The sequence below is a fragment of the Salmo salar genome, chromosome 12 (assembly GCF_965601325.2).
Source record: "Salmo salar chromosome 12, fSalSal1, whole genome shotgun sequence".
NCBI classification, from domain to species: domain Eukaryota; kingdom Metazoa; phylum Chordata; class Actinopteri; order Salmoniformes; family Salmonidae; genus Salmo; species Salmo salar.
In genome coordinates, this window is record NC_138302.1 from 35,727,170 (window position 1) to 35,748,713 (window position 21,544).

At 43.3% G+C, this 21,544-nt stretch overlaps 1 protein-coding gene across 1 annotated transcript; it reads left to right on the forward strand.

Moving 5' to 3' along the window:
- The first annotated feature begins 159 nt into the window (after positions 1-159).
- Positions 160-20,410, forward strand: commd1 (copper metabolism (Murr1) domain containing 1). Its single transcript, NM_001140257.1, has 3 exons — positions 160-337; positions 891-1,178; positions 18,927-20,410. The coding sequence occupies exons 1-3, from the start codon at positions 164-166 to the stop codon at positions 19,032-19,034; spliced, it is 570 nt and encodes a 189-aa protein (NP_001133729.1). The 5' UTR covers positions 160-163; the 3' UTR covers positions 19,035-20,410.
- The last annotated feature ends 1,134 nt before the right edge of the window (positions 20,411-21,544 follow it).

The following is a 21,544-nucleotide window of genomic DNA, read 5'->3' on the forward strand; positions in this document are numbered from 1 at the left end:
ATATTTTGAATATTCATTATGTAAGACTACATTTTATCAACCTCACGTAGCTTTCAACGATGATTGGTGTGTATGGGTTTTCTTGGATATGTAGGCCAAGAGAAAAACAACCAATGAGCGGGCATACACCTGACAGGAGTCACGTGACCTGTGGGGCTGCAACATGGCGGATGTTGAAACATCGAAATCTTTGAACGGTTTGCTGAATGGAATAGCACAAATAGTGTATTATAATAATGCTGAAATAACAGAGGAACTTTTGAAAAATGAACTTTATCCAGACTTAACGCAGGAGGAGTTTCGCGCGATGCATGAAAAGATGAAAGGTCTTATAAAGGTACTGCCAACTTCTGCATTTTGAGACCATTCTCACCTGATTCCTCTCGTGTTGATTGACTTGAGAAATGTAACAAGCTACATTATTATAGGGATAGGCTATAGGTAGCAAATAGTAACATGTTTCAAATGCTCAACCTTGTCCTGCAGCCCATATGCTTGAAACCTGTTTCTCTATTGTCTTTCTTTAGCTGTCTGTACAATCTTACCAAAACAGAGCTTTCAGCTCAATCAGTTAATTTAATTTGTACTATACTGTACAAATGGCCTTGTAAATAAATTGCTAGGATAGGGATTGTAGATTCAATCATGTTGACAAGTGGTTTTCAATGATAGATCCGTTTGTCTGCCCTACAGACTGAGATTTACCCGTCACTAGGTGGCAGCACTAGAATACCTGTGTAAACACGTCAAGTTTCCCTTCAATGACCTTGATGTGAAGATGACGTTGTCTACATTTCTATCTTGTCCAGGCCAAGATAATACAACTACAAAAACGTCAACCTCTTTGTTAGACTAACGAATCTTTGCTTATTTTCTCCTCCCCCTCTCAGTCTATCGCCACTGCTAACATGGATCAGGCCCAGCTGGAAGCCTTCCTGACTGCCCAGACCAGGAAGCAGGGCACGGGGGGTGTGAGCGCCGAGCAGGCGGCCGCCCTCTCCCGGTTCTGGAAGAGCCACCGGGCCCGGGTGAGGGAGAGCCTGCTGGGCCAGAGCCGCTGGGAGCCCGGCCTGAAGGGCCTCACCTGGAGGGTGGACCTCCAGACCTCAGCCAGCAGAGGAGGGGCCGTTAACATTCCCGTGGCCCTGGTGGAGCTGGAACTGGGCAGGGCTGGAGAGGTGAGAGGGGAAAGGGGAGTGGGAAGAGGAAGGGAGGGGTGCGGAAGAAGCCCACGCTTTAAAATAAGTCACACTGACTGTACAAGCACATTACATGGCTGCATACAATTAGACCAATGTTATGTTTTGATTCCCAAGTTGTGCTTTCAGACATAGTACATTATGGAAATCAACAGGCTTTCTCCTCTGGATTTGTTCCATAATGTGCCCCAGGTGGGCGGAGTTTGCACATTTTGATTTCAAACCATCATCTAATTAGTCTTAAAGTGAAATTGCCACCCGCCCGGGCCACCGGGTCATGCATAGTTGAACATCTAGGAAATGTAATGTCAATATAATGTAGGACTATGCAAACTGAGGAAGCTGAAGAGCACGTCATTCAGAACACAGTGACTTTTTACTCGCCTTCCTCTTTCCTGCTTTAGCGGTATATTTATTACATTGTCATAGTTCCAAATGTTTGTGTCTGATATACCAGCACTACATATACAGTACTAGTCTGCCTCTCACCTGTTAGTCCTCAACCTAACATATTGTTTTGTCCCAAATGACACCCTTTTCCCAATTTAGAGCACTACTTTTGACCCTATGAGCCCTGGTCAAAAGTAGTGCACCATATAGGAAGTGGAGTGCCATTTGGGACGCATCCATAGTTGAGGGTTGGGACTATACTGGAATTTCGATAGTATCACTGTAACCCCATATCTCACAATACATCTAAGAATGCTGGTATGACTTTTTAATGGCACGATATATTTTTTTTTGTTGCAAAAGTGGTGTTCATTTTGGTCATCCCAAAAGTGTGTGTGCCTTTTTAAAAAGTTTTTCCCCAGCCTCTATCATGTTATTGGCCAGCATTGTTGTGGAGAGTTGGCATCTCTGTGGCTCTGCTGAGATGGCGACTTGGCTCTAGCTTCAATCCTTTTAGCCTGGAATTAGCTGAGGACACTAGTATCTTCTCCTCTTGGTATTAGTAGCAGGGAGAGTTCCAGGAAACAAAACGTTTCACAATTATAGGTGCCAAAAGCATTGTCTTACGCCAGATAGACAAGGCAACAATATTGCCTGCTGTTCGGTTGACAGACGAGTGTTGCGTAGGAGTGACGTCACCTGCCAGAAGACAATGTGCAATTCCCTGGGAACAGTGATGCTGAGAATCTGATTTTTCACTTTAAAATCTATGTCAAACAAAAACCAATGATTGCAAAGTTAAACAAACCATAAAGAATGACGGTTTGTGTGTGAAAAATGAGTCTCAGCATCACTCCGTTACTGTGGAATTGCCCCAATGTAAGGTAAACACTGTTAGAATGTGAAAACAAGGGGGCCTAGTACTATAGTGAGACTACATTGCAGTGTCGGCACATCAGTCCCAGGGAATATGATTACTGTATCAATTCGTAAAAGAAAAGTACATTCAGCTTTTTCTGCTCCTACTACAGATTTGTTTTCCAACCACCACACTAGCTATATTTAGTTGATTATTTTAATATCCATGATTGATTACAACACAGTGCATTATAACAAGTATAATCATCTACATCATCCATGCCAATGAATCCATATATTTTCTTTGTCCCTACCAATAAACGTCCTTTTATAGCCAGTAAATATAACTGGCCAATAGGCTCATACTCCCATATCAAGATCATTCTAAATGCTTTAGGTTAGGATTCTGTGGGCTTTCATTTAATTTCATCTCTACAACTTGAAGGGTTTAAATGACTTAGGCCTATTTCATTATCCCATCTATAACCTATGTATCTATAAGCTATATATAGAATGATGCCAAATGTTGATTGGCTTTGATTTGGTCATAGATCAGATGGAAAAATATTTTCCCTTGTTTGGTTTGTAAAGTCGCTATGGACGCCGCGGCTCAGATGTCCACGTGGATATTCCGTAGAGCGTCTGAGAGGGGGAAAGTATTTTGAGGTGTGCGGCCCAAATGGCATCCTTTTCCCTATAGGGCATTACTTTTGACCAAAGGGAATGGGGTGCCATTTGGGACGCACGCCAAGTCAACAGACAGACCCCAGCTAAAGCAACCACCACGGAGGTTACAGGTCTGGGATCAGCTTGCCCCACCCCTTTCCTCATCTTAATCACCAACGGCCAAAGCACCAAACAGAGTCTATTCCAGCAATAGGACGACATCTTATCTGCATGACTGAGCTACATCCATTCTATGGTTGGTTGGTTGGTGGGCTAGTTTGTCCCGCTAATGCTTCTATAGCCTTGATTCTCTAGAGCAGGGTGGGCAACTCCAGTCCTCAGGGCCTGATTGGTGTTACTTTTTCTCCATCCCTAGCAAACACAGCTGATGAATCAAATTGCATTCTAAACTGAAGATCATGATTAGGTGATTATTGGAGTCAGGTGTGTTAGCTGGGGCAAAACGGTGTCACTAATCAGGCCCTCGAGGACTGCAATTGCCCACCTCTGCTTTAGAGTCAACTGCTTGAAAAGGCTATACAGAACTTTTGCTTCTGAGGGTGCTCTAGAGCCAAGAGGGGTCCCCCAGAAATATTGCACAGAAATGACCTAATTTAACAGGAAAATGTGTATGAACCATACAGAATACAATCAAGACAACATTTCACATGTCTTCCTGTTTCTTTTGCATGTCTCATCTTCTAATGGACCGGCGTGGCCCACTTTCATTCAACACACAGGCCTATTTACTCTGAATCGGTAGCTCCCTGTAGACTTGAGCTAAAATGGAGCATGGCATCCGCTCCCACTTATTTAAAAAAACTTGGAATAGCCTAATAATGGGCTGGGTGGAGTCTGCTACGTTCCCAATGGAGCTTCAGCTTTTATCTGGGATCAAAAATATGTTCTAATCTGACCCAATCACTTCCTTGCTGTAACCACAGCCATTGAGCCTTTTCATGCATACTAAAGCAGATTCAAAGCCGATTTATGAAAACATAATTTTTACTAGGGTGAATAGAAGTCGTCTGTTGACATTTTGGGAGAGACTCTTTTTCAGTGGGAGAGACTCTTTTTCATTCTCGAGAACTTGAACCAAGAATTCCAGTGCGTGTACTTCTTACAATAACGTGATAAATCAATAACTTCACTTTGTAACCTAGTAGCACAGTTGTAACATTTACAGCATGCAAACTAGAGGCCGACAGACCATTGGTAGTCTGTGTAGAGTAACATTAACAAGGTCACATGCAATTTTTCTACAGGTTAGTCGCCCCTCATCTATAAAACAAACAGTAGCACGAGTCTGAATTATGCAGTATAGGTTTTCTGATAAGGAGGCCAATTTGGTTCTGTAACAGTTTGTAATTGGGTCAGTAACCAAAAGATTGCTGGATCGAATCCCTGAGCTGACATGGTAAAAATCTGTCGTTCTGCCCTCGAGCAAAGCAGTCAACCCACTGTTCCCCGGGCGCCGAAGACGTGGATGTCGATAGGCGGCCCTCCGGACATCTCTGATTCAGAGGGGTTGGGTTAAATGTGAAAAGACGCATTCAGTTGTACAACTGACTAGGTATTCCCCTTTCCCTTTATCATTTGCCCAGTGATTGTGGTTAAAACATTCTCTATCCTACCTACACATACTATTCTCTGCAACTGACCATTTTATCAGGTGCTGTGAAATAGTAAACTAATTCTGTTGGTTTTGGGGGGGGGATCCGCTGAAGTCGTTGTTCAATGGATATATTTACTTAGCTGGGGGAAGCTAAGTAAATAGCACCACTGCTGGCTGTGCTCTCCCCTTTGAGGATGACCACAGTACATGCTGTACATTCTATTGAATTCTCAGAGCTCCAGTAGTAAACCATCTCTTTGTGCTGTATGAGGGTGTAGTTTCCACATTTTTACATTTCATATAGCACATGTTCCTGTTCTGTTGGCAGGAAACGTTATGAAACATTTCAAAATGGAGGTGCTACAGGATCTTGTCCAATAAGAAGACACATTTGTTTTTCCCGTTGTAAAATGTTTTGTCCTACTGAACACCATTAACTAAACCCATCCAGGTGTTGGTCTTGACTTTTCATCCGGATGACAGCCTAATCCTTAGTTCTCCTACTGTAAGTGCAGTACATTTGACAGACAGTGTTTTGCACCAGTGATCCGTGGAATCAAGAGAGGAGCTCCCAGTTGTTTGATTTACAAGACAAGCTTTTACCAGCAGCGAACGAACCCAACCTCCATTACCTTGTGAAGTCAAAGACATAATGCACCAACAATATCAGGCAGAAAGAACGTTGACTGAATCCCTATGACCAAGTTGTTTTTGGCAAAAGGGAAGGTTTGTTCTGTGTGTGTGTGTGTGCCAATTCAAGAGTTAGGAAAGTGAAGAAATATGATAGGTATGAGGCATTCCAATTCCTGACTATAGATGAGAGCTGGCATGTAACATTAGGTGTCTTTTTAATTGGAAGGTGGAGAGTCAAGACATGGAAAGTAGAGGAGGATGATTGCTTATTACACATTGTCTCCCTGTTCTATTTTCTCAGGATGCTGTCTTATAACTGTTCTTACATGTCAATGTGTTTACCTACATGTCAATCATCGGCAAACATTGAAGGCATGACCAATTATTCTCTCCACACAGGTGACTTCTCAGAGGACTGCACAGTGAAATCTTAAATACAAAAAATTCCGCTTGTTTTCTCTCCCATCATTCTTCCGTTTTGTTGTCTCTCGATAACAGTAACGGGAGCACACTTGTATTCCCAGGGTATCCAGCCTGATCTCATAGACTAGACGTAACATAGTAAATGTATATCCGGCCCACTCAAATGAGTATGATATGTTACGTTTGGTATGGTTACATAAGACCGATGGTTCCTGAAGGCAAAAACTAAAGTAGGATGGGCGTAGAACGTGAACGTCTAGCAAATCAAAGGTTTTGAGTTCGAATCTCATCATGGACAATTTTAGCTAATTAGCAACTTTTCAACTACTTGCTACTTTTTAGCTACTTTGCAACTACTTAGCATGTTAGCTAACCCTTCCTCTAACCCTAACATTAACCTTTACCTTACCCTTTAACCCTAACCCCTAGCCTAGCTAACGTGAGCCAGCTAGCTAATGTTAGCCACTTTTCTAGAATTCATAACATGTCATGCATTTTGCAAATTTGTTACATATTGTAAGTTTAGCAAATTCGTAACAATACGAAATGGATGATGGACACCCACAAATGAATACGTACCATATGAAACGTAACATATCATACCAAATGGAGTGTCTCAGATTTCCATACAGAATAATAAGAAATGCTCTGAGACCAGGTTGGGGTATCATATCTCACGATAGGCCCCGGCTCTGTTTTGGCTAGCGCTCTCATTATCTTATATCTTATTGTTTTTCCAGTAAATAAATGCATTAGCGTGCCGCACGATCCTGAGCGTGGCCCTTTGAGAGTATTAAATGAGTTCTCTAATATATGATGACAGATCTGGTAGACTCATAGGTGTCTCCAATATTGAAGAGAGGAATTGTTGTAGCAACAGTGAGTCAGCATTCTAACTCGGTGTGCATCCCAAATGGCCCTGTATTCCCTATATAGTGCACTACTTTTGATCAGAGCCTATGGCCCTCACAAATAGTGCACTATATAGGGAATAGATTGCCATGACCTTGAGACGCAGCCCAACTTGTGAAACTACTGTATTCAGACCTAAGGAGTGGTTGGTGGTTATTAGTTATGCACACAATGGGGATGGTACAGTGGGGGAAAAAAGTATTTGATTCCCTGCTGATTTTGTACGTTTGCCCACTGACAAAGAAATTATCAGTCTATAATTTTAATGGTAGGTTTATTTGAACAGTGAGAGACAGAATAACAACAAAAATATCCAGAAAAACGCATGTCAAAAATGTTATAAATTGATTTGCATTTTAATGAGGGAAATAAGTATTTGACCCCCTCTCAATCAGAAAGATTTCTGGCTCCCAGGAGTCTTTTTTATACAGCTAACGAGCTAGATTAGGAGCACACTCTTAAAGGGAGTGCTCCTAACCGCAGCTTGTTACCTGTAAAAAAGACACCTGTCCACAGAAGCAATCAATCAGATTCCAAACTCTCCACCATGGCCAAGACCAAAGAGCTCTCCAAGGATGTCGGGGACAAGATTGTAGACCTACACAAGGCTGGAATGGGCTACAAGACCATCGCCAAGCAGCTTGGTGAGAAGGTGACAACATTTGGTGCGATTATTCGCAAATGGAAGAAACACAAAAGAACTGTCAATATCCCTCGGCCTGGGGCTCCATGCAAGATCTCACCTCGTGGAGTTGCAATGATCATGGGAACGGTGATGAATCAGCCGAGAACTACACGGGAGGATCTTGTCAATGATCTCAAGGCAGCTGGGACCATAGTCACCAAGAAAACAATTGGTAACACACTACGCCGTGAAGGACTGAAATCCTGCAGCGCCCGCAAGGTCCCCCTGCTCATGAAAGCACATATACATGCCCGTCTGAAGTTTGCCAATGAACATCTGAATGATTCAGAGGACAATTGGGTGAAAGTGTTGTGGTCAGATGAGATCAAAATGGAGCTCTTTGGCATCAACTCAACTCGCTGTGTTTGGAGGAGGAGGAATGCTGCCTATGACCCCAAGAACACCATCCCCACCGTCAAACATGGAGGTGGAAACATTATGCTTTGGGGGTGTTTTTCTGCTAAGGGGACAGGACAACTTCACCGCATTAAAGGGACGATGGACGGGGCCATGTACCGTCAAATCTTGGGTGAGAACATCCTTCCCTCAGCCAGGGCATTGAAAATGGGTCGTGGATGGGTATTCCAGCATGACAATGACCCAAAACACACATTCAAGGCAACAAAGGAGTGGCTCAAGAAGAAGCACATTAAGGTCCTGGAGTGGCCTAGCCAGTCTCTAGACCTTAATCCCATAGAAATTCTGTGGAGGGAGCTGAAGGTTCGAGTTGCCAAACGTCAACCTCGAAACCTTAATGATTTGGAGAAGATTTGCAAAGAGGAGTGGGACAAAATCCCTCCTGAGATGTGTGCAAACCTGGTGGCCAACTAGAAGAAACGTCTGACCTCTGTGATTGCCAACAAGGGTTTTGCCACCAAGTACTAAGTCATGTTTTGCAGAGGGGTTAAATACTTATTTCCCTCATTAAAATGCAAATCATTTTATAACATTTTTGACATGCGTTTTTCTGGATTTTTTTGTTGTTGTTATTCTGTCTCTCACTGTTCAAATAAACCTACCATTAAAATTATAGACTGATCATTTCTTTGTCAGTGGGCAAACGTACAAAATCAGCAGGGGATCAAATACTTTCCCCCCCACTGTAGATAGATTGGATAGGACTACCGTTGTCTCTCGGTTGACCTGTAGTGTGTCTGAAATGACAGTTTGTATTCAGTGTCTTCTGAGTCCTTTTGTATTACAAATTTTACAGTTGCCTGTCAAAGTGTTTAGCAAACCATTGTCTCGGTTAATTGTGCCAGGTATACTGTGTAGGCCTATAAAGCATATCATTCAGTTTGTGCTGTTAAGTGTGTGGGAAAAACATAAACGCATGCATACTGTTAATGCTCCCTCAAAGAGAACTTAAACACTGAGTGCATCTGGTCTGCAACGTAGTTAATTCTCAATGCATTTTCCCTCCGCACATGGCTAGCATAACAGCACATACACTACCGTTCAAAAGTTTGGGGTCACTTAGAAATGTCCTTGTTTTTGCAAGATGAGCACTTTTTTTGTCCATTGAAATAACATCAAATTGATCAGAAATACAGTGTAGACATTGTTCATGTTGTAAATGACTGGCTACTCCTGGCTAACGTCTCTGTCCCGAAGCAAGCACCAGTTAGCCTGGAGCTAGCCTCGAGCTAGGCCCATCTCCTTGCTAGCCAAAGAGGTCCACCAGCCAATTCTTGGGCTACAATACCGCTTTTGCCAATTGGTCTGGACCCTTTACTGCCGACACGGAGCCCCGCCGATCCATCACGGCTGGTCTGCCGACCTAACCGTCCGAGGTCGTTTCAACAGGCTCTTCCGTTGCGACTTCGCCGGAAGCCCGCCTGCTATCCCCGGCCCGTTAGCTGTCTGAATCGCCGTATCTCCAGCTCGCCTAGCGTAGCAGCGACTACGGAATTGGCTCCCTGACTCATCTAGTGCTACTCATTGGACCCTATGATCACTTGGCTACACATGCCTCTCCCTAATGTCAATATGCCTTGTCTATTGCTGTTTTGGTTAGTGATTGTCTTATTTCACTGTAGAGCCCCTAGCCTTAGATGGCCCTTTTGTTCCACCCCCCCACACATGCAGTGACCTCACCAGGCTTAACTGGTGCCTCTAGAGACAAAACCTCTCATCATTACTCAATGCCTAGGTTTACCTCCACTGTACTCACATCCTACCATACCCTTGTCTGTACATTATGCCTTGAATCTATTCTTCCGCGCCCAGAAATCTGCTCCTTTTACTCTCTGTTCCGAACACACTAGACAACCAGTTCTTATAGCCTTTAGCTGTACCCTCATCCTACTCCTCTGTTCCTCTGGTGATGTAGAGGTTAACCCAGGCCCTGCAGCCCCCAGCACCACTCCCATTCCCCAGGCACTCTCATTTGTTGACTTCTGTAACTGTAAAAGCCTTGGTTTCATGCATGTTAACATTAGAAGCCTCTTCCCTAAGGTCGTTTTATTCACTGCTTTAGCACGCTCCGCCAACCCTGATGTCATAGCCGTGTCTGAATCATGGCTTAGGAAGGCCAACAAAGATCCTGACATTTCCATCCCTAACAGCCAAAGGAGGTGGAGTTAGCCTGCAGAGTTCTGTCATACTATCTAGGTCTGTGCCAAAACAATTCGAGCTTCTACTTTTAAAAATCCACCTTTCCAGAAACAAGTCTCTCACCGTTGCCGCTTTTTATAGACCCCCTTCAGCCCCCAGCTGTGCCCTGGACACCATAGATGGGGGGGGGGGGGCAATCAATTCACATATCTTCAGAGTTCGTACTGTTAGGTGACCTAAACTGGGATCTAAGCTAGATGCCCTCAATCTCACACAAATTATTAAGGAACCTACCAGGTACAACACTAAATCTGTAACCATGGGCACCCTCTTAGACATCATCCTGACTAACTTGCCCTCTAAATGCACCTCTGCTGTCTTCAACCAGGATCTCCGAGATCATTGCCTGCGTCTGTAATGGGTCCGCAGTCAAACGACCACCCCTCATCACTGTCAAATGCTCCCTAAAACACTTCAGTAGCAGGCCTTTCTAATTGACCTGGCCCGGGTATCCTGGAAGGATATTGACCTCATCCCGTCAGTAGAGGATGCCTGGATGCTCTTTAAAAGTGCTTTCCACGCCATCTTAAATAAGCATGCCCCATTCAAAAAATGTAGAACTAAGAACAGATATAGCCCTTGGTTCACTCCAGACTTGACTGCACTTGACCAGCACAAAAACATTCTGTGGCGTTCTCCATTAGCATTGAATAGCCCCTGCGATATGCAACTTTTCAGGGAAGTTAGGAACCAATATACTCAGTCAGTTAGGAAAGCTAAGGCTAGCTTATTCAAACAGAAATTTGCATCCTGTAGCACTAATTCCAAAAAGGTTTGGGACGCCATAAAGTCCATGGAGAATAAGAGCACCTCCTCCCAGCTGCCCACTGCACTGAGACTAGGAAACACTGTCACCACTGACAAATCGATGATAATTTCAATAAGCATTTTTCTACGGCTGGCCATGCTTTCCACCTGGCTACCTCTACCCCGGCCAACAGCTCACAACCCCCTGCAGCAACCACTGATTTCAATGGCTGGCACTTTTATAATAGGGCGAAATCGTGCCCAATTGCAGTTCCTAGGGCTTCCACTAGATGTCAAGTCTTTAGAAAGAGTTTCAGACTGGTTTTTGGAAAAATGAGCCAGAAATTGTAGTCTTTCTAGGTGGTTCCCATTTTGGCTGTTAGTGTTTCCAAGCACGTGAATGAGAGCGCGTTGTTTGGTATTTTTCTCCGGTAAAGACAATAACGATTCTCCGTCTTAAATTTGATCGTTTATTTGCATATTAGGGTACCTGAGGTTTGATTATAAACGTTGATTGACTTGTTTGGATAAGTTTATTGGTAACGTTTGGGATTCAGTTTGTATGCGTTTTGAAGGAGGGAAACCAAGTGGATTATTGACTGAAGCGCGCCAGCTAAACTGAGTTTTTATGGATATAAAGAAGGACTTTATCGAACAAAAGGACCATTTGTAATGTAACTCGGACCTTTTGGAGTGCCAACAGAAGAAGATCTTCAAAGGTAAGGCATATATTATATCGCTATTTCTGACTTTCTTGTCGCAACTCCCTGGTTGAAAATGATTTGTGCATTTGTGTGCTGGGCGCTGTCCTCAGATAATCATATGGTTTGCTTTTGCCGTAAAGCCTTTTTGAAATCTGACACGGTGGCTGGATTAAGTTGCAAAGAAAAAGACATATCTGACTGGCCAATAAAAATAAAAGATTAAGATGGGCAAAAGAACAGACACTGGACAGAGAGTTCCTACCTAGAAGGCCAGCATCCCGGAGTTGCCTCTTCACTGTTGACGTTGAGACTGGTGTTTTGCGGGTACTATTTAATGAATCTGCCAGTTGAGGACTTGTGAGGTGTCTGTTTCTCAAACTAGACACTAATGTACTTGTCCTCTTGCTCAGTTGTGCACCGGGGCTTCCCACTCTTTTTATTCTGGTAAGAGCCAGTTTGCGCTGTTCTGTGAAGAGTAGTGCACAGCGTTTTATGAAACCTTCAGTTTCTTGGCAATTTCTCGCATGAAATAGTCTTCTCAGAACAAGAATAGACTGACAAGTTTCAGAAGAAAGTTCTTGTTTCTAGCCATTTTGAGCCTGTAATCGAACCCACAAATGCTGATGCTCCAGATACTCAACTAGTCTAAAGAAGGCCAGTTTTATTGTTTCTTTAATCAGCACAACAATTTCCAGCTGTGCTAACATAATTGCAAAATGTTTTTCTAATGATCAATTAGCCTTTAAAAATGATAAACTTGGATTAGCTAACAACGTGCCATTGGAACACAGGAGTGATGGTTGCTGATAATGGGCCTCTGTACGCCTATGTAGATATTCCATAAAAATCTGCCATTTCCAGCTACAATAGTCATTTACAACAATACATGTCTACACTGTATTTCTGATCAATTTGATGTTATTTTAATGGACAAAAAAATGAGCTTTTCTTTCATAAACAAGGAAATTTCTAAGTGACCCCAAACTTTTGAACGGTAGTTTACTTAACCAAACAGGATAAACACTTATCATTCAACATACAGTATCAGTAATGTCTTCACTAGTAACCAAACAGGACCTACCTGAATTTCTCCAATAAAGAAAATGCTTGTTTTTGTTGCAAAACGTTTGCTACATTGTGCACTAATGAATATACACCCTTGGTTACCTGTGTTTTGTCATGTCCAGCCCGAACGGGCATGTGGCACTGTGTGGATGTGGGTCACTGTGGGGTCAAGCCCATTGAGAAGGTGTACAGGTGATCAGTTGCCGGTGTACAGGTGATCAGTTGCCGGTGCAACTGGTGTCGGCAGTCGCTCCGGTGTCTGAGGCAGTTGGGGCTGGCCTGCTTCATTGCCAATGGCACTGCTGGGAGGGATTTTGGGCCCCATGAAAAGATATCACATTGGGCCCCACCACCACAGGCCACACCAACCCTGCGCAATTGCTGTAACCACACACCTCCAGAACCCAATCAACCCGTTCAAAGCTTTAAATAACTCTACCTTTGCAGCCTTGCAACTCTCTTGTAGTCCAATATTTACAAGCTGTGAGCTGTGAAAATATAACACTGTGCAAACATGCATGCAACATTCTGCATACAGTGGAATTCACTATTTGATGCAAGACTGATACCCTCTAAGAAATGTGCTGAAGGCCATCTTTTACAGTCTAAATGTAATTTTTAATGGTAAAATTATTGAATGAAAAATTATTTTAACATTAATGAATGACTTAAAATAAATATAACTTAAATATACATTAACCTCTATAATTAAATTAACATTATCTATAGAATGATATAACAAACAAAATAATGAAATCAGCAGCAGATTTTTGAACTAAGTATACATACCAACTAGAAAATAAGCAGCTGGAAAAGTGGAAATGGAAAACAAAATGGAAATGAAAAAGCCTGACGGTGGTGCTAGAGGAAAGGTCAAGAGGTCACCAAATCAATAGGTTTCTTCCACTTGGGGTCTTGATTGTGTACGACACATTTTATGGCAATCCAGCCATTACTTTGAGATATCTTGTTCTCAGCCTGTGGGCATTATGTGTGTAGTGATCCAATAGCGATGCCATTTAACAGTTATCACTGGCCCTTGCTTAGCCTTACTCACCAAGAGCCCAGCGCTGAGCCTTCTTGCTAGCAAAGTCACTGATCAAGTCTTTGAAGTCCAGCTTTCTAGCTAACCTACTTTCAATGGACAGCATGGCAGGACTGCAAAGCCTGTCCTGGAACATAGTGGACCTCCATAGTTTTTTTTAATTTTTATTTTTATCAGTTTTAGCTTACTGAAAGCTCTCTTGTCACAGGCAGTGTGCAAAATATACATAAAGCAATGCTCCAAAAATGCTTTGCAGCTGCATCTTACAGATTGCATTCAGGAGACCAAGACGGGACAAGTTAGGGGGAAAGTGGCAGCACATGCAGTGTTCAGGTGTCTTACTTCATTTTGAAACTCAGGTGTAAGATCTCTGGAATACTTCATGATCAGTGATTGGCACACAGAAGGGACTTTATCCTCACTAATCTGCCCAACTTTCAGAACAGCATCAAATTATTCTACAATTTTTGCAGTGGTGTGGAACCTAGTGTCCAAGTTACTTATGATGATGTCCATGGCAGTAAAAAAAAGTGTTCTGAATTGCTGCACTGTCTGAGCTGTCTCCTCTTGAGAGGTCTCATCATGGAATCTCTTCCTTTTCCTCTGGCGGCTGTGTTTCTTGCTAAATTGAGGTGCAACATTCATTCGCGTAGCAATCAGTGTTGCCTCAGACAGGAGAGACTCGCATCATCTTTAGGGTTGGCAGGTAGCCTAGTGGTTAGAGCGTTGGGCCAGTAACTGAAAGGTTGCTAGATCGAATCCCAGAGCTGACAAGCTCGTTCTGTCCTCATTGTAAATAAGAATTTGTTCTTTACTGACTTGCAAATAAGAATTTGTTCTTTACTGACTTGCAAATAAGAATTTGTTCTTTACTGACTTGCAAATAAGAATTTGTTCTTTAACTGACTTGCCTAGTTAAATAAAGGTTAAATAAAATAAAAATAAAACATATATAAGAGCCTGGATCTCTTCCTTTTAAGGCTCTGATTTTGGCTGCCTCTGTGTCAAGTGAGATTTTTCCTGACTGGAGAATCACATTCCTGTCCTCAATGCCTAGCAGTACCTGCAATTATGCCAACTGACATGTCACTCAACACAATGCTGCTCACCTCCTCCTTCAGTTGGGAGTAGGGCTGGTTCAGGGGTATGGGGATGGGGAGACGGGGCTGGTTCAGGGGTATGGGGATGGGGAGACGGGGCTGGTTCAGGGGTATGGGGATGGGGAGACGGGGCTGGTTCAGGGGTATGGGGATGGGGAGACGGGGCTGGTTCAGGGGTATGGGGAGACGGGGCTGGTTCGGGAGTATGGGGAGACGGGGCTGGTTCGGGAGTATGGGGAGACGGGGCTGGTTCGGGAGTATGGGGAGACGGGGCTGGTTCGGGAGTATGGGGAGACGGGGCTGGTTCGGGAGTATGGGGAGACGGGGCTGGTTCGGGGGGATGGGGAGACGGGGCTGGTTCGGGGGGATGGGGAGACGGGGCTGGTTCGGGGGGATGGGGAGACGGGGCTGGTTCGGGGGGATGGGGATGGGGAGACGGGGCTGGTTCGGGGGGATGGGGAGACGGGGCTGCTGAACCTGAAGCTGCATCTGTTGGGCCTGGCACCAGGCAGGGGCTGGGACAACTGATTTAGTATGAATAGCTTGCTAAAAGTTTGCCTGCATTGATTAAATGTTGGCTGAAAGAGGAGCGAAATGTAAACACTGAATTTTCTGTGAAGATATTAAGTAACTAATGTTAGGGGAGCAAAAAGTGGGCTATGGACTAAGCTAACAGGTTAATTCCCACTACTCGCGGACTACACCCACTTTCCTTTGTGAAAAATTGGGTGACATACTGTCCTTTTCTCTCTCCTGTCTTTTTTCTTTCCTTTCGTTTTTGGAAGCCTGATTTTTCTTTAGGAAGCTGTGCAATACGGAGGCTCTCTGGATGTTTACTTTTTGCCACAAACAAGAAAAGAAAAAGAAACCGTTTTATTAGTACATTGTAAAAAAATATAATATATATATATATATATATATATATATATATATATATATATATATTAATGCTAGGTTTTAAAAAATGATTAACCTAATGTGCTAATTTTCAGTCACAGGCGCCACTATTCCCCCCCCATCCCCCCCCCCCCCATACGGCGCCCCTGCTGCTGGGGCTCCCATTTCCCTCAGATCTCTTGTCTGCCGCTCCCCTGGTACTGAGAATGAGGCCAGCAGAGCAGCACGCCCTTGAAGACAAGACACCACTTAGTTGAAGTCTCTACAGTTCTGTTGTATGAGAGGAGTTATTCATAAATTAAGTTGCTGTCACTATGGTGAATTTACTACCTTTTTTCACCTGAGAGTAGAGGAAGGTTTTTATTTTTTTATTGAATATCCGAAACATACGATACACTTGCAGTGAAGCCGCTCAACAACTACACCACACCAGTCATCCACCAGACTCCCATTCAGAGTGACACACACATCCAGGGTCAATGCCCTGCTCAAGGGCACGTTGACAGATCTCCTCCAGGCCAAAAAACATGAACCCAAACCCTCCAAGATCCCCCCCCCCACAGTTCCCCAATAGCTGTCCCTCAACCCTCCAAGATCCCCCCCATAGTTCCCCAATAGCTGTCCCTCAACCCTCCTCCAAGATCTCCCCCATAGTTCCCCAACATCTGTCCCTGAACCTTTCGAGAACCCCCAATGCACCACCAACCAAGATAATGAACTATAGAGAAAAAAGAAAGACAGAAGAAAACAATGCAAAATAAAAACAACAAAAAACAAAGGACATCAAGGACAACTAAAATCATAACAGCAATGCCAACTGTATATGTTTGTGTGCATGTCTGGCACTATTACATGCATGTGTATGTGTTCTTGTGTATGTGTTCTTGTGTGTGTGTGTGTGTGTGTGTGTGTGTGTGTGTGTATGCGTGTGTACAAACACCTGCACGGCATCAGCCTCAGGCAAACCGGCATTAGCTGTAAAACACTGCCCCTCGGTGTCAGTAGAGGTAGATTAGGATCGAGGTGTGCCTCATGGTACTTAGTTGACAATTTAGTAGGCTAAACAGTAAATTAATGGTCTTTTTTTTTTAAATGTGTATTTATTTTATTTAACTAGGCAAGTCAGTTAAGAACAAATTCTTATTTATAATGACGGCCTAACCCGGCCAAACCCGGACGATGCTGGGCCAATTGTGCGCCACCCCATGGGACTCCCAATCATGGCCGGATGTGATTCAGCCTGGATTCAAACCAGGGACTGTAGTGACGCCTCTTGCACTGAGATGCAGTGCATTAGACCACTGCAACACTCGCCTGTATTAAGGCTAATGAGGAGCACTTATACAGTAACTGTTTTGCAGCCTAATAAAAGTAAATGATTATAGGTGTTCAGGGCTTTGTCCTTTCAGTCTATGCAAGGAGATTACACAGAGTAACTGCATCTTAACTTGATCTATCAAGTCCTGCTTACTAAGCCACAATGTTTTTGTTTTATAGAGTTGAGTGACAGTTGAACAATGCGCGTGGCATTCCATTAAGCTGAGTTATACGAGGTGGACGGACAGCTTCAAGAGGGTCCTCTCTCTCGCCAACCGAAATTAACACTGAATCGTCCCGGGCAACAGACACGCTTCAAACCCTGTGCTTCAAACAAACACATGACTGTGGAAAGAAATAAGGCAGCGGTAGCCAGTAACCAGGCAACCGTTCTTTAAGAGAGGTGATGGGGCCCTTGTGTAGTGATGTCCACTCTCGGGAACAAACGGACTAACAAAGACATGGACCGATGGAAGGTCTTGTGTCCTATTGTGGCCACCCAGGGACATTCATACATTTTTCAGTGGCATGTAATGAAGACGCTACATATCATAGAAATTGATGAATAGATCGGCCAATCACACGATCTGCACGGGGTCTGTGTACGCTGCGACTCATTTGAAAATATACTCTGACTCAAGTATCCCAAAATGTTTTGCATGCCAGCAATCAACTTTTCAAGATGTTAAACTTTCAAAATACTGAAATACAGCCGATATGATGCAAGTTATAATTTTGAAAACTTGATTGCTGACATACATCCCATTTTGGGACTATATCAACCATGGGCTAGTGAAACATACGAAAATGTAGTTTTTGGGGTGGATTTTTCCTTTAAAGGCAGGTGCTATAGTTGCTCTCCTGGCGTTACTTCACTGTTCTGGGATCAGCTTCCATATTCTAGTCATTCATATCTGTGACCATTATGAGTTAAACATGATGCCACCAAACATCATGTTAAGACTCAAAAGTAGCTCTTCAAGGGGTATGGATGTCCTTGGACAGTCAGCTGTTTTTGTTTTTTGAGGTCTTCTCCTTTTCCCTCCTCTTTTTCCCTCATTTGTCCTTCATCCCCTGTTCCTGTCGTCATCTCTCTTTTGATGGCACGCTGGTTAAAGGTCACATTCTCACTAGTGATATTGGAGGCTATTTTTGAAATGCCTCAGAGGCATGAGAGAATGAAAGTGAGTTTCTAGGGACCCTGCTATAAATGGGGAAAACTCAAATGACTGTGCTACAGGAAAAGTGTGGCTATATTTAGGCCAACTGTTGCCTTTTATTTGTGTCAGTAAGTAACGCTAGCTGTACCTTTAGGTCATCTACCACACGCAGCACTTACAACAGTCTAATGAAATCGTTGTCCACTGTATTCGTTTCTTGGTAACACATTAAAAATAACTTTCTTGAATAAGCATCCTTTATAAACCTTTAGGGGGAAAAAACTAAGTGTTTGTTTATTTACAGTAGTCCTTTTTAGTTTGTTGTCCGTTGGAAAGAGAAAGAACAAGTGTTTGGTCTTAACTGAACGTGTCTGGACCACATCCTGGTTCTAGGCTCCTCTTTCTGTTAACTTTCTGACCCCATTTTCAAACACACCTCTTCCTGTAGCACAGTGTTGAAATGCTTTTAAAAGGCTCAACGGATGTCAAACTGGCTTAGATCTCAGGTCCCATCTTTAGCACCACTGCATAACAACATTCTGCTAAATGACTTAAATGTAAATGTAAATGTAACAAAGTCTAGTTCTTACAGCTCTGATGTCATACAGTGGATGTTTTATAGGAGTTTCCTAATCTGACCTTTGCTCCCGCTTTATGTGGCTGAGAGCTTGGACCTTAAAATAGGACTTGATGTGAGTAAAGGTTCCTGTTATCACAATGTTTCTGATGTCACGTCAGTTGAGCTACATCCCTCAACCCATCATCCATGAAGTAGACTCTACTGCCTGTTGTCTTGGTCTTAAAATACTGTCCCTATTTTCCCTTTGCCTTCTTTCCTTCCTTCCTTCCTTTCCCCCACCCTTTCCCTCTTCTCCGTTCTCGTTTTCCTTCCAGGACTCAGACTTTGTGTGTCTGGAGTTTGACGAGGCGAAGGTGAACCAGGTGTTGAAGAAGATGGCGGAGATCCAGGAGAGCATCGACACCATCGTACACCGCAGCTAGGGTCTACATTTCTGTGTGAAATAGGAGAGAAACGTCCCCGTTCTGTAAAAACAATAAGTGGGTTTCCTGTCTTTTCCTGTCATTTCTCTTCGTTCTATGACTTGGACAGAAAACATTAGCCTGCCATGCAGCAGACGGGAAAACTATGCATTATAGATGTATCTTTATACCTTATTTACTGTACACACTGGCTAGCTAATTTCTTCCAGTAAGTCCTATCTGAGTCTAACAAAGGGGATATTGTTCAATCACTGCTAGAGAACCTGCTGTGTGTTTTGTTTTGTGGCCAGGAAGGAAGACTTCTTTTCACGTACAGAACATGTAGTACTCTTATGCTTGATTTACAATTAGTGCAATATCCATTTTGTACATGCCCGTTGCCATTCCAGACAGTGACACATTGATTTTTTTCAGTTTAAGCCTAGTAAACCTAACATCCCCTTGCTTAATGTTGGGCAGACAACTTGTACAATATCGTTGTTCCCAATAGGAGCTGCTTCTTTCAACACTATTTCTAGCCCCTCAACATTCCGGCTGCCTGACCTGGCCTGAACTTTCCGTACTGGGCACAGACCAGGGGTGTAGGCTGTTCATTGAGGTGAGACATTCACAACATTGCAAGTAGAAATAGAACTGACAAGATTTGCTATTCTACATGACAGACAAGCCTATCTGTTGTACATGCAAAATAAGGATCTGAACATGTATGGTTGCACCCTCCTGGACACCCTCCTGGACACCCTCCTGGACAGGCCCACATGCTGTCCCAATTGGCCCAATGTCTTAAATATCCTTATTTTCGTGTCTCACTTATTTTGTATTGATTGGAAAGACTTGATTGTGGAAAAGCAAAATGATGGAAATGTATCAGGTTCTTTGAACTGTCAGTGATCATAAAAGAGAAAAAAGGAACATTTATTCATCCATAGTGATGTCATAAAGATGAATTTGTACAATAAAGGTTAGAACTGGGACGATAAACCAAAAATGATTGATACTGACCGAACCGACCAATTAGCTGGAACATTTTACTGATATCGAGGAATGCGTAGTTTAAAAAATTCATTAAGTCTGCTAATATATGCTATTTCTAACTGGATAATTGATTGCTACAACATTGTAACTGAAGTAACTGGTGCACATTCATGTTATCAATTTATTGTTCAGTTTGTCGTTATCGTGATAATTCAGTTGATTTGTCCATATCGCCCAGCTCTAATGAAAGGTCCATGTCATCTTATTACCCCCATTTGCAAAATGGGATATCAACCAACACTTTGGACCAGGTGTTAAAATGTTTTATTAAACTGTAACAAAATGTATCAAAGCCTGCTTTTCATGTTGTCTTTGTAATGAATAAAACAAAGTTAAAGGACCCCCACACTTTCTGTCGTCCGCATTCCAAGAACCATAGGTCTCCTCGGTATCTTTTCCTCCTCGATTCTTCCTGTTCAAAGTCTGGACGGTAGCTATAGCGTTACTGTTTGACAACCAAGCCGACATGCACGGACTGGCACTGTTGCTTCTGAAGTGAGGAGGGGTGGCTGGCTTCCTGACGGGAGAGAATGACACTCGAGGCTTTGATGACGTGGGGGAAGTTGATTCATACACACCCTTTGCGTGACACCACCATTGGCAGGGAGCTGACTGGGTCTGAGAGGACAGATACACCCACGTACATAAGGACACACCCTCCTTGTAAAGTGATAGGAGGACGTCTTGGGGCAACTTTAATACGGTTGTGTTGACATGATGATTGTGGTCACAAGGGGCGGTGATGAGACCGACGGGTCGGGAAGATTTTGTGGTTTACTCATCTGCCATGAGCTGAGCTGACCTGTAGTCCCTATAACCCACTAGTCGTCTGGTGTACATTCACACCCTCTCGCCGTCAACTAAGTAACCAAAGTCGGGTTTGAAATCCAGTCCTCGTCAACTCCGTAACCCGAAGAGAAACCCAGCACCCTAGCCAAACGCCTCAGTCTGGAGGCCCATTTCACAATTGCATTAAACAGGATGTGGATTAGACAACAGACAGCTACAGGTCATACTGTAACATCTAGAACTCAAAGTTGGTTTTATTTGGACGTTCACCAGAGTTCAAGATGGATTTCTTTTGTAACACTTTAATAAGGAGTGGGCTTTGATTAAGGACTAGCGCAGGGGCGTGTGATGGTTTAGGCTTGCAAGTGCTCGCTGACGAAAGCATGACTGCAGACTCCCCGCTTAAATCCCTGGATGCCTCCCAAATGACATCCTATTTCCTATATAGTGCACTACATTTGACTAGGCCCATAGGGCTCTGGTTGAAAGTAGTGCACTGTGTAAGGAATAGGGTGTCATTTGGGAGGTAACCAGGGATTTAAGCCATTTAGGATTCAACCAGGGAGATAGACATTCAATTAGCAATTATAAAAAAGTCAGACTGAGTTCTAGTAATTATGGCATCGTCCCATGTTTACGATAGGCGATAAAGAAATTGACATTCCAGCTAACCCAATTATACCAGC